The sequence below is a fragment of the Leptonotus elevatus genome, chromosome 3, assembly GCF_054856555.1.
Source record: "Leptonotus elevatus isolate MCC_2025b chromosome 3, RoL_Lele_1.0, whole genome shotgun sequence".
Lineage (NCBI taxonomy): Eukaryota > Metazoa > Chordata > Actinopteri > Syngnathiformes > Syngnathidae > Leptonotus > Leptonotus elevatus.
Window position 1 is genome coordinate 27,534,959 of NC_141241.1, and position 13,306 is coordinate 27,548,264.

The 13,306-nt window shown below is 41.3% G+C and overlaps 1 protein-coding gene across 3 annotated transcripts in view; it reads right to left on the reverse strand.

Moving 5' to 3' along the window:
- LOC147178085 (SH3 and multiple ankyrin repeat domains protein 2-like) overlaps positions 1-13,306 on the reverse strand; it is a 238,302-nt gene that overhangs the window by 67,858 nt on the left and 157,138 nt on the right. For all 3 annotated transcript variants that reach the window (XM_086070562.1, XM_086070563.1, XM_086070564.1), the window contains 3 exons: positions 10,378-10,459; positions 1,742-1,824; positions 126-250 (listed from right to left, as the gene is read on the reverse strand). In XM_086070562.1, the coding sequence (XP_085926688.1) occupies positions 126-250; positions 1,742-1,824; positions 10,378-10,459 (290 nt within the window). The remainder of the gene's footprint in view (positions 1-125; positions 251-1,741; positions 1,825-10,377; positions 10,460-13,306) is intronic.

A 13,306-nucleotide genomic window follows, 5' to 3' on the forward strand; every position in this document is an offset into this window, starting at 1 on the left:
AGATATATGCATTATTTTGTTGAACACAAACATCTCACCGCCAATCCCACCTGACTGTTTAAATCAAAGTTTTCCAAACCAATTACACTGCAAACAGAGCAAAAACGAGGGAGAGCATCTCTTACCTCAATGAGGAAGTCCCCCGTCCGGAGCCCCGCCTGCCATGCCACACCCCCCTCATCCACTGACTCCAGATACTGCAGAGCCGGGAAGGCCGGGGTGGGAGTAAATTCCTCAATGGGCGTATCCGCTTTGCAGGAACAGGGACAAAAAAGGAGAAGACAATATGAACACTTGCACAATCTGATAATTTTGGTTATTTTGCCACATATAGGAGTCAGCTCTTTGTTGTCTTAACCGTAACAATAAACATACACTCAACAGATGAATCACAAATAACCCAAGATGAGTCAAAAAGGGACTAGCCCAACTTTTGAGTTATTCAATAACTCAAGAAGTTGAGTTAAATGCACAAAATAACTCAATTTTGGGGAGCTTGCTTTTTTTTGGGTCCAAAGTAACTACATTTTTTTGTGTAGTTGTGTACAAAACAGTTGGTGCTTGGAGCTCATTAGATTGTGAAATTGGGCAATATTGTGGTCAAAAGCATAACTTACAACATTCTGTATTGTGCACTAAACACAACAAAAGGTTGCAATTCCCTTTGAGTTGTTATTAATTGGGTTATAGCCAAGTTTGTGTTTCTTCCTTTTCCCACACATGGTTTCATCTGTTGCTTGGCTCCCGGGGAGGTTACAGAATATTGTGGGCGGAATGGCAACATGTGACACTTCCTATAAGTCATCCTACTGGAAGACAGACAGCCCACAAGCATGTTCGACTGTTGCGTGATGGGGATGAGTATTTTTGGGTGTCCGGCTTTGAGGGTGACAGTGAGATATGGACAAAGCGGTAATAAAAAAAAAAGAGGATGGTAGACGGGCAGGGAGCAAAGAACAGCAGAATATCAGGGAGCCAAAGAGGATGTAAGCCTATGTGACAGCTCGAGCATGAGTGTATGTTTGTATGTTTGCGTATGTGTGTTCACCCCCTTGCAGGATAAGCTTGGCTGGGTCAGTTCCCCAGGGTGATGGCAGTGTGTGTCAGAATGACTAAAACATTCCTCTTGTTTTTCAAGCCAAATCTCACTTTCCTTTCTGTCTATCTCTACCTCCCCCTTTCTTTGAGTTGCTTAAAGATGCATGAAACACTAAAATGCATCTCTTGACGTAGCCGCAGCATTCAATTGCTCCACACAGTAGTTGAAATACAACGTGGATTATGACATGGTGAGAATTGTCATAGAAACCGATGCAGCAGTACAAACTGTCTATTTTTAGAGTCAATCTCAAGGCTTGCTGAAATATCAAACAGCTTGGTGAGGCCATCACATCACAGGCAATTCATGGTGTGTTCAGAAAGCTGATGGCATCTGCAAGGTGCACCGAACCACAATTGGAAAGATGGATTTGTGAAAATTAGGGGAGCTTCCTCAATTGCACCAAAAAGGGATCACAAATAAAGTTGTTTTCAAACCCAAAATGGTGACTTAACATGACGAACCAACCATTCTATATTGGATGAGTCAAACAACTACTACAAAATATTGCACATCTCAAAAAGTAGGCTAGGCTTTGTCATCCATCATGAGTGGAACTCTTGACTGTTTTCAACAGTGACTGACTTCAAGGGAATGCTGAGAATAACGCTTTAAATTCATTCAGAGAAGTGTGCGAATTACCTTTTGCCCCTCGTAGGACGAAGCCGAATCCTTCATTCTCCTTCTTCTGGAGTACCACCGCCTTCTCGTCCACCACGCAGTCACTGTGGAGAAGATGCCGAGCAGAGCGGCCGTTAGCACAGCCCATCATTCGCAGCATGGCCACGGACGCCCTGGCCGAGTGGAGGTTCATGCTGGAGGAGAGCGAGTCCGGCCAGGGCAGGGCGACCCCGACCCCACCCCACCCCAGCGGGCGCTGTGAATATCACACGGTATGACAGTGGCCCCGGCAGCCCGGCGATAGCATCTCCAGGAAAGAGACGAGCCAAAACACACACAAAAAGACGACGCAGACGACGTAATTCCCTTCTTTGCCCTCCCTCCTTCCGCCGGCGCTCCGCGGGAGCCTCCTGCGCGGAGAAGCGGGCTTCACGCCGCGGTTACCCCTGCTGCTTCTTCCTCTGCGGAGGCTCCTGCCAGCGATGTCGGTCGGCGCGCTTCGAAGGAGGCGTCATCAGGATGGGTGGAAGCGCCTCATGCCTCAAGAACATGAGACGGGTCGGGAAGGCTGAATCTAGTCGGTTTGAAGACTCGATGAGGATGGAGCGCGATCGTGATTAGGTGCGCGCCACTTCTCATACGCAGACGAGGAGAGCTGGTGTGTGCTTGTGAGCGCGCGCGTGAGAACGTGTGACCCTCATTTACGACTGTCTGCGTTTAACTCACCGAGTAATCGGTTAATTGATTCCAATAAATCCTGAGGCGTGTCTGACGGTTCAATTTACAATCGTTTGTTATGTCGTTGCAGTTACGCTAATTACTCCAAATAACACATTAAGTGCTGTCAAATGGAACTGTCATTGGTTACAGTTCAGAATGTCCCACAAGACTCAATTTCCAAACCAAAACATTTGTGAACAAGTAATGTTTCGCATTAAAAAGAATGGAAATATATTTAATCTCTTCAAGCATACAAAATTATTTTACAGTTACCATAACAGTTATTTAAAATAATGATACAGTATCTAGAAATAGGCCTAAGTAAAAACACACTTTATTGTAAGAAACAAAATGGCTTTTGTTAGAAAATCATTTTGCATTTAATGCTAAACCAGTAAGCTTTATTTTTTCTCGCTTATCATGTTACGGTACATGTCCAACATATTTTTTTCACTAGTAAAACGATTAGGTTTCCTAATACCAAGCAGTTTTCAGTTGTTGTTTTTAGCTAAACTGAGGGCAAATTTGGAGCAAACAACAAAGATAACTGCAATGCGCTTATACACGATGCTTTCCATAAACAGAATTCATGAATCGGGGCATTTCTGCATTGAGGTTACACCGTATTTTTTATTCAAATCATTCACCTGGTGGAATAGAGTCCAACTACCTGACCTGAATACATTCTAAAGTTGTTGTCTTCTTTCAAAAACATTTTTGGCCTCCTGCAAAGTATGTCTCATTGCCATCATGGTCAATCTAGTGTGGTGAAGAAACAACCAAAGAACCAGCTGCGGAACAGTGTGACAGGTCAAGGATGCACTATTAGACATAGGGGGGCATTATTCATCTTATATTGGGTGCAAGGATTACACCGAACACATACATGAGCCATGCTGGAGAGAAAGGGTACAATATAGAACAGAGCTAGAGCTAGAGAGAGAGAGAGAGAGAGAGAGAGAGAGAGAGGTGCAATCCTAGCAACTGTTCCCTTAGCAACGCAATCTGTCTGGAGAGGAAGGAGGCCCACACTGTTGATACACTGAAGGTTATCTCACAGCATTCCCTTACACACGCACGCACACACAACGTTCATCCACCCGAATCTGACAGCTTCGATAGGTCAGTGCACTGCAGCATGCAACACAAGCTTGACAATTTATCGACAATGTTATCTTTTTCTACAAGTGATGGCAGGGAGTAGGGTGGGCATTAGTGTTAAAGGAATCTGACTCTCTGAATGAGGACATGCTGGACGACATGCTGTGAGGATGAAATGCAAGTTGACCACAGGGAACATTTAGATTCTGGACTGCAAAATAGGGGGTCTGGTTGAATAATGGTGAAGAGATGTTCAGCAAAGACATATTTTAAACTTGCTGAACATGACTATTAGTCATTATGGATGGGGATTCCTTGTACCTCAGAGAAAGGACAAATAGTGAATTCAACTGCATAGACTCATCTGCGGTGTGTGACCTTTTTAATAGGCCCTCAGTCAACAGCTTCATCAGCACTTTATTGAGAGCTGATGCATCATGTAGAAAAAAATAACATCTGGCTCCTCTGCTTGTCCACCTTTCTCTCTCAGCATGCAGCCCCATGCAGGCAACAAAGACCGATTGTTAGCACACTAGTCCGACGTCAAGGGCAATGTTGCTAAAGGAATACCAAAACATGTACTTATCTAAGGCTGTCCATTTTAACTGCTCACACTCGGAATTTCATTTCATAAAAAGTGTTGTACATGGAGTAAAAATGGAACGAAGACAGGTAAAACAAAAATAACACCAAATGAATTAATAATTATCTTAAATACAGAGAATTTTACTACAAATCAAGTTGTCTGATTAGAGAGGTTCTGATTCACTTCAAATCGCTTTATCAACCTGTAACAGACTTAGGGTTAGGGTTAAAAATAATAATGATAAACTGTGGACGTAGCGGAGAATGTTAGATTCTAACCAATCAATAACAAAGGTGCTTTGTTATTGATTGGCTCCTGGCTTGTCAATCACACTTCTTGCGTATGTGCCCCCGAGTACGTAGTTTGCGTAGGCCTCTAACGTAACCAACGTTACCAGCGCGGCAGCAGCAGCGGCAGTTTAGCTTCTTCCTACTGTAGCTAGCTCCTCGCGTGTGTGTTCAAAGTTAACCAACAATGGCAGAGAAGGATACAGGACCACCAAGCCGCAAAAGCAAGACTGTTTTTGAGGTTGCTGAATGGAGGAGGCAAGGACTGAAAGAACAAAGTCAAACAAAATTCATTTTGGGCGAGTCTTTTCAGCGATGCCGTTTGCTAAAGCAGCAGAGAGGTCTGAAGACGGATGCTTTGGTCGCTAAGTTTCAGCTAAACAAGTAACTTCAGGTTACTTTTTGAGTAGGAACTATAGTTTATGCAGCTCAACGGTTTGTTTATTGACGCTAACTTTTCCTGCTTACACAGCCAATGCTTTGCAAGCCTATGTTGTGTAGCTTATGTATGAACAGTGGAGTAGTGTAAAAAATATATATATATTATTGTCATGCAGGTTGTGTTCACAACATGTGTAAATGCTTTTTCAGTATATGCCCATGTCATTGCAGTTATGACAATATCACGTTGACCCCATTACCGCACTCAAATATACAGATTGGTACTGGGTTATTGCATGGATACACACAGACAGGCAGATAGATACCAAGTCTAGTGCAAGGCTCTACATAACATAGCTCTCCTCCCTCATCATGTTAAATCCCATGTCTACAGTACAACATAGGGCTTTGCCAGGGTTCACAAATAAGTAGACTCTGGTCCAAATCCCGACCAAAAGATCAGAAATGTAAACCAGTGTCTAAAGCTGGACTAAACTAAGTTTTTGTTTGCGTTCGTTTTATTCCTTCATACTGTATAGATTTTTATTATTATTCAGGACCCATGGAATATGTCATACCTTCCACATATTAGTGTTTTTCTTACTATTGGTAATTTTTATTGCAATTTTATCAGTTGTATAGAGATTCATTTATATTGAGTCCTATTTTAAAGTAATATGCAAATTGAATATTTTGTTTAGTATTTCAATATACCCGGTTCCTTTGTCCCCAGCCTCACTTCCATTATTCCACTGTGTGTGGGTGTGTGTACACTTGTAGGGAGGGGCTGGGGTACGTATGCGTGTGACCCTGTGTTTGCGTACTGTAAGTGGGGAATGGTTTTAATACTGCAAATCAAATTTTGTTGCAATTTTGGTAATAAAAGTGCTTTATAAATAAAGTTGATTGATTGACAATACTTCATCCAATTGCAGGGATGCAGATTTCTCTGTCAAAGGAATAGAGAAGTTGGGCAGCAGCAGCAGCAGCAGCAGCAACAAGTCAGCAGAGGGCTATGGAAGTTTCCAGTATGCAGATGACATGCGCTCTCTGCAGTTCCGGAGCGTGGCAGGAGATGGTGACACCATACAACATCGCAGGCAGAGTCTTGCTTACACACCTGAGTTTCATCAGTTTGATTAGCTGGCTGTCTACAGTAGGGGTGGCCAAGTTCGGTCCTCGAGCGCCACTATCCAGCCTGTTTTCCATGTTTCTCTCCACGAACACACCTGATTCATGATCAGGATCGTTATCACGCTTCTGCAAAGCTTGCTAATGAGCTGATCATTAGCTTCAGCTGCACTGAAGGAGGGAGACATGGAAAACAGGCTGGATAGTGGCTCTCGAGGACCGAACTTGGCCACCCCTGGTCTACAGCCTCTCCCTTTGTTCTGCACTGGAAGATTCCCTTCATAGCTGCAGCAACGAGTTAGACTACTCTTGTTGTAAATAAATACACGAGACTCCTTAGCACATTTCCAGAGAAGGCGTTTCCTACGTAAAAAGCAGGGGGGGTTACGCATGCGCACTATTGAGGAAACCACAAACAGCCGTTGGGCAACTCGTTCGCCGCAAAATCCTCTCCAATACCTCTAAGTGGGTGAATGAATAAGTCAATAAAATAACACAAGTAGGTAAGTAAATAAGTAAATAAAATAAATAATAAATTAATAACAAAACAGGCATCATAAAACATTGAAGCAATGATGAGTCTCATGCAGAGTCAAATGCCAAAGAACAAAGATGTGTTTTAAGAGTGGGTATAGAGGGAAGTTGGCTAATATTTAACGGAAGGTCATTCCAAAATCCATGGGGAGAGATTTCTCTAAAATCTCCTTAACTTTCTAGAGAGGAAAATAATGTGCTGTAAATTAAAATTTAAGTTGATTATCTAGAAATGAAAGTTGGTCGATCATTATTAAGTGGAAATATATTTTTAATATCTTCTGTATTCATAATTGTTCTTTCACCATGCAATTTTTTTTAATCCAAATACCTGATTATTCAATATAATTTTCCGTAGGATATTTGAATACCAAAATATTCAATAGCTGCAGCACTAGAGGGGACTGCAACCCGCAGTGCTATACAGTTATACACATGATATAAAAATATGACCTGACACTTGGGGAGGACTGGCCATCGGGAATTTCATGAGTTTCCCAAATGCCCAGTCCATCCACGGCGATGAATGAATCGAATAATAATGGCTTGATGTCGGTCGAACAACGCATTTATGGTTCAATCCCCGGCCGGGTCATGCCAAAGACTATAACATTTGCCTCCCTGCTTTACACTCAGCATAACGGGTTGAAATTGGGGGTTTAGATCACCAAATCATCCCCGAGCGCAAGCCCTGCTGCTGCTCACCGCTCCCTCAGTGGATGGGTCAAATGCGGAGAACGAATTTGACCCCACTTAGATGGGCGTGACAATCAGTGGTACTTTAAAAAGTTCAGGCTCAGGATTATCTTTTTTTTACTTTAAGCCCCGTGTATATATTTATGTATATACTGTATGTGCTTTCACATTACATGCCACTTTCTTGAAGTACTGTACTTGACTGCATTTGACGACATCTGTTTTAAATATTGGCAATACAGTGGCACTCCAATGACTCAATGTAATGTTGTTTGGATGTGCGTGCATGTCTCTCCTCTTCTCCATTACGCATCCAAATAGCTGAATGCTTAATCAAATACTACAAATTGGGAACAAAATAATTCACCCTCGACTTATTTTTTAAGGGAAGTGTCAAAAATGTGTCACAACTTGTTGCTCTGTCAGTCGTCTGAGCTTTTTCTATGCATGCCTATGTTATGTGTTTATTGAAAACATTCGTAGGCAGTGCTGTTGCGTGGCTTCCACGGATACAAATTTTTTACAAGGGTAAGTACTTTGGCACAACACCTGTTAGCGAGGTGCTTGGCCATATATTGGACGTGTTCCTGCTTGAGCCAAAGTAACTTAAAAAAAAAAGGCTTACGGAAGGCTTTGTCATGCCGGTTGGCTTGCCGTGGCTGTCGGCCATATAAGCAAAAAAGTTCCATATGACACTTCGCGTGTCATGCTTCTCAACGAGGAGTGGACGGCCTCCTTCCGTGTTCAGTGCGTGAAGCTATCTTTCTGCGCCCTCTCGCACACAGGCTGAAAGAGGCGTGCGCTTACTTAAGGCGTTTTCCACATGTAAGTAGACAGGCAGCCATTCGTGTATGTGTACCTGCCTTTAAAACACGAGTTGGCGGGCTGTCTTGTATTAATTTTTTTTAAATGCCGGTGCAAAAAAAATTATACCGAGCAGTTTTTGTCGCAGAAACATCGAGGTACGGTATACTGGTACCGGTATCCCGTGCAACACTACTCTCTACGGCTCATTTACTCGCACAGCCAACATATTAGAACCTGCTCAGAAGTCCCCTCACCCATATGAGTGACAGCTAGTATTGTAAACCACAGTAAATCATCAAACCGGTAATCGGCCCATGCCTAGTTTAAGCATTAGGCCTACAATCCACCCATCCATCCATACTGGTCATTATTCCAAGGTGCCTCACCCCAAGTTTTGACTGGAAAATAAGTGGCTTAGAAATCAAGTCGATGTGACAGTATGAAGCAAGACCTTATTCATCAAATGGTCATTCATTCACAATTTTTTGCTTGTGCTTTTCTTTAACAGATTTTCATTCAGTGAGCTTTAGTCAAGGGGACCCACCTTTTGGATTTAAAAGCTTAGATCCTTCAATTATTAAGATAATTGCAGTAATTTCACACTTAAAGCATTACCCACCATAATTTTACGTCACTGCCGTGTGAATCAATTTCAAGTATTGTCATGATCAATATCAACTGGGACTATATCAGAATAACTAAATTACTCTAGTGGGTATATTAAAAATGGCTTGTGAATAACTGCTTTCCACTTTTTGTAGTAAGTAGAGATAAACAGTAGCTATTGTTTGCCACCACAAAGCCATACTGTTAAAGGGGAAGTTAAGTCCAACTTTCTTTACAATAATATGTTCATTGTGCCACCACTAGTCTAAACATAGTATTCGGATTAATATTGCATTTGTGGAATATGAATTAAGGTGGAAAATCCACTTGTATTAAGCCATCTCAGGGGGCTGCCATTTTGACACTTGCTTAAAGGACAAAAGGACATCAAAGTGCTTAAGTGTTCGGCTTGGGTATGTCACATGAACAACCCCAGAAAACAGGTGAGACATGATGGTTGTTACATGAGCCCTTCCTTAGGCAGTTATGTCATTTTCAGTCAACAGCAAGTGGCAAAATCTGTTCCTTAATCCTAAAATGGTATAGGTCCTATTTGAAGGAGAGGAGTGATTCAGTGGCAAATCTGATCGACATGTGGAGTCCCTCAAGGGTCAGTCATAGTGCCCCTTTTGTTCAGTCTGTACATGTCACCGGTATTAGACGAGAGAGCATTGGGGTTTTATCATTTGAATTTGGAAGATTCCAGTTCTAGTTCTTCCATTCAATTCTTGTTCTCAATTCAGATTCTTTAGAACAACTAATAAATAAAATAGAATGAAAAGAAAGGGGGTTATTTTTGGACAGATCATATGAACTTCTCTGTTCTTTAATCTCATTAGCTTTTGACTGTTTGTGAACTTACTATGAGTTACTCAAAGGGCTGGAGGTTAGCGGGGAGTTTGGGGTTTTCTTTGTCCATTTGCCCCCCGTTTTTCATGTAAACTTAGCTGAATATTTATCAGCTGTTTTGAAGAACTTTTCTGGTTAAAAAAAGTGTAGTTTTGTTTCCCAGTGCATTTCAATGGGCGTCACTTGTATGCAGATTTTTGCTATTCGGTGGCCATATCTGGTCCACCATAATACAAAAATGCTAAGCAGAAACTTTTCTATAAGTGAAATATATTAATTAAAAATAAGCAGTCATTTATGCATTTTCTTCTGAGTTCATGTGTAGCCAGCCCTCCATGAGAAGAAAGGACACCATTATGACTTTAAATGTGGGTTATGACCACAGCATGAAAAAAAATATATGCTTGATGATGATGATGATGATGGACAAATGACAGCTGTGATCAAATCTAACACAACCCAGCACCTGCTGATAATCAGTCATTTGAAATCAACTAATTAAATAGCTTAAGAGATGAGATTCTACATGTCCACCTTTCAAAGTTTGCAAATCAATAAAATGCACAATAGTGGTTGAATAATTTTGCGTGTAATAGCACATGGCTTTACACAAGCACGCAAATGTACACACACATTCGCAGCAAAGTAAGACAAAGTAAGACAGCAAAGTAAAAAAAACCTTCAGCACACAACATCTTGAAATGTTTGGGATTAAATGTCACATTTAATTAAATTCTTTACTCAACTAAAAAGGAAAAGCTTGTATTCTGCATTGCACATGCACTTGCCTGATGATTGCAAGCAAAATTAATAACGTTTAAAATGTATTTGCCGTCTGTAACAGCCTTTAAAATTTTGAAGAGATTTAAAAACATGGAAAGGTTGATTATATATGATATAAAGGCTGTTATATTGAGATAAAGTTAACGTCACAAAATGAAGAGTGTGTAAAGGTTTACCTGGAGGCATCAAAGCTGTCGTAGGAGCCCACAGTGTAGTGTCGGAACAGTTTCCGTCTGTCGGCACGATCAGCTCGGGAATCTGGCACATCACAACAATGAGATCAATGTTAATATCCCACCATTGGCCATATTTTCAGGAAATCCAATCCAATTACTTCTAAACTCATGCACTCACAACTGTCTCAGTAAAGAATGAAACACATCATATTCAGTTTCCCATAAATTGATGAAAATTTACACTAGGGTACAATTGGGAAAGGTAAAGGTTGCAAAATTAAGTTGGTTACCATCTATTTTGTGCATGTGTGTGTTAATAATAGAGAATGAAACAATTTCAAAGCACATCAAAGTGGACGTTGCTTCTGCTTTTGGCCATGCAAAAGAGGCCCTCTTTTGCTTAAAATAGACTATAGAGTATTTTCAATAAGATGCTATATTTGTTAAGGGGTGAACCGGTGAGGACTCTTCGGACGAGTGTCGTTGCATAAAAAACAACAACATATTTTTTAAAGTTCGGTCCTGTGGTCGAAAACAATTTAATTTCCATAAATTCCAATCCTTTTCCAATGATGTCAAAAGCACAACACGGAATCACATGCAGAAAAAGGAAAAATAAAGAACACTGTAATATGGCCCCAACAGAGACTTTCCAATTTTTCTCAACTCTTCCTGTCTTTACTGCTTGGCAAGTGGCCACATGATGTTGATTTTGTTATCTCCTGAGTCGGAGCCTGAAAGAATGAGCCTGGAGATGCCAAAACAATTTGCTGACTGCGACGAACCTCACAGTCGGTGATAATCATTTCCAGTGACTCTTCCCAAGAGTCAAATTAACATTTCATGCGATGATAGAATACAATTCAGTCAAATAGCATTTAAATAAATAAAAAGAGCCGATCCCAGACCCGTTGCCAGAGCCCAGGCTTAAGGGGGTCACATGAAATGTATGGGGGTGGGGGTGGGGGGGGTGTTATTATGAATACCCTACAGACAGCATTAACTTGCCCCATATATTTGGATTAATTCACGTAGCACTGCCGTGCATCCATCCATTGAATGGCTCCCGCTGACAAGTATTATCATAGACAGCATTTACAGTACATAAACATACATACAGTAGACGGCAACACTGTCGTGAGTGCGTTGACGCCGCAGCCATATTGGATGAGGCAAAGTGAAGCTAGTTGTAAAGATGCCCTGTTCACTTTCTCCTTACCTTTGATTGGATTATCCCATTCTAACTCAATCTTACTAATTATTTGACGATTTAATGGTGAATACAATTGCCACATCCAATATGGCGAATGCGCTGACATCACTTCAAACAGGCCACCTGTTTGAACGGTGTCTGCAGCAGAATTAAAAAGAAAAAAGGAATGCAAAATCCAACCTCATTTTAGATGCGCGATATGTGGCTCCCGTGGTTTCTTTTTTCAAGTGGCCTTTTAGTTGCCGACACCACTGTAGTATGTCCCTCCTCACTTGCTGTACACTGTTCGTGTATGCCAGCGTCCTCAGAACTCCTTATTTACAACTACGTACATGTTATACAGATATATCTAGCCATAGTACACAATACCAAACAAAAAAAAAAGCCAAAAAAAATACATAACTCTCGCACGCCAACACTGACGTATTCGTCGCATGTAAGCCAGCGTACCCAACATTACTGTCATTAAGGTCGTGATGGCTGATGCAGATAAGACTGGCCATCAATCAAATAAAATCACACCACTGTTTCTTCATATTTTTAATGTCTTAGTGATAAACATGAGTATTTTTTAAAACAAAAGATTAACTACTATAAAAAAAAACATCCATCCATTCATTTTCTTAACCGCACAAGGGTCGCTGGAGCCTATCCCAGCTGGCTTCGGGCAGTAGGCGGGGTACATCCTTAACTGGTTGACAGCCAATCGCAGGGCACACAGAGACGAACAACCATTCACACTCACAATCAAAACTATGGACAATTTGGAGCATTCAATTAACCTGCCACGCATGTCTTTGGAATGTGGGAGGAAACCGGAGTACCCGGAGAAAACCCACGCAAGCACCGGGAGAACATGCAAACCCCACCCAGGAAGGCCGAAGCCCGGCCTCGATCTCATGTCCTCAGCACTGGGAGACGGACGTGCTAACCAGTCAGCCACCGTGCCGCCCTATAAAAAAAAACAACAACAATATAATAATAAAAAAGTTCATTTTTAGAGATACATGCCTCAAATGTGGGGGCACAATCAGACCCCTATAACCCACCCATGTCGACGGGTGTGAGAGGGCATCAATGTAGGGTAATGAAGTTGAAAATAAATACTTGAACAACAGCCCTACTAATCAAAATTGACTGTTGGTAATATTGTAAATATTTAAAAAAATGCACACTTCCTGTTAACATGGACAAGTTCTCTACAAAATGACTTTACCCTTGATGCTGATGCAAAAAAAATGGAGGGTGTGTAAAATAACTAATTCTAGACAGCAGCACCTTCAAAATAACAAATATTCAATGAAAATAAGACAATTTCATTTCAGTGTAAAGATGTCTCTTGTTTTCTATGTTTGTCTTATTCAGTCCCTATAATGCTCTGTCTTTTACTTCACATAGCCTCTCAGACCAGCTGTCACACTTTCACAGACATGCCATTCCCCCTGATCCGGCTTACGTCTTGCAATCTTTGCAAGGAACATTTTCTTCTACCCCTAACTCTGATCACAGTGTCAGATTGGAGGAGGGAAGATGCAACTGGAAGAAGATGATCAAGCAACAGCACAACACTGATTTAAAAAAAAAAAAAAGAGGCAAGGAGTGCTATAAAGTTGATACAGTATAAGCAAGAGAAAAAATAGGTATACAGGACATTTCCGTTTTATTGATGACAGAATCATGCAATTACAGTTAAAGAAAATTTATGTTTCCCTATTA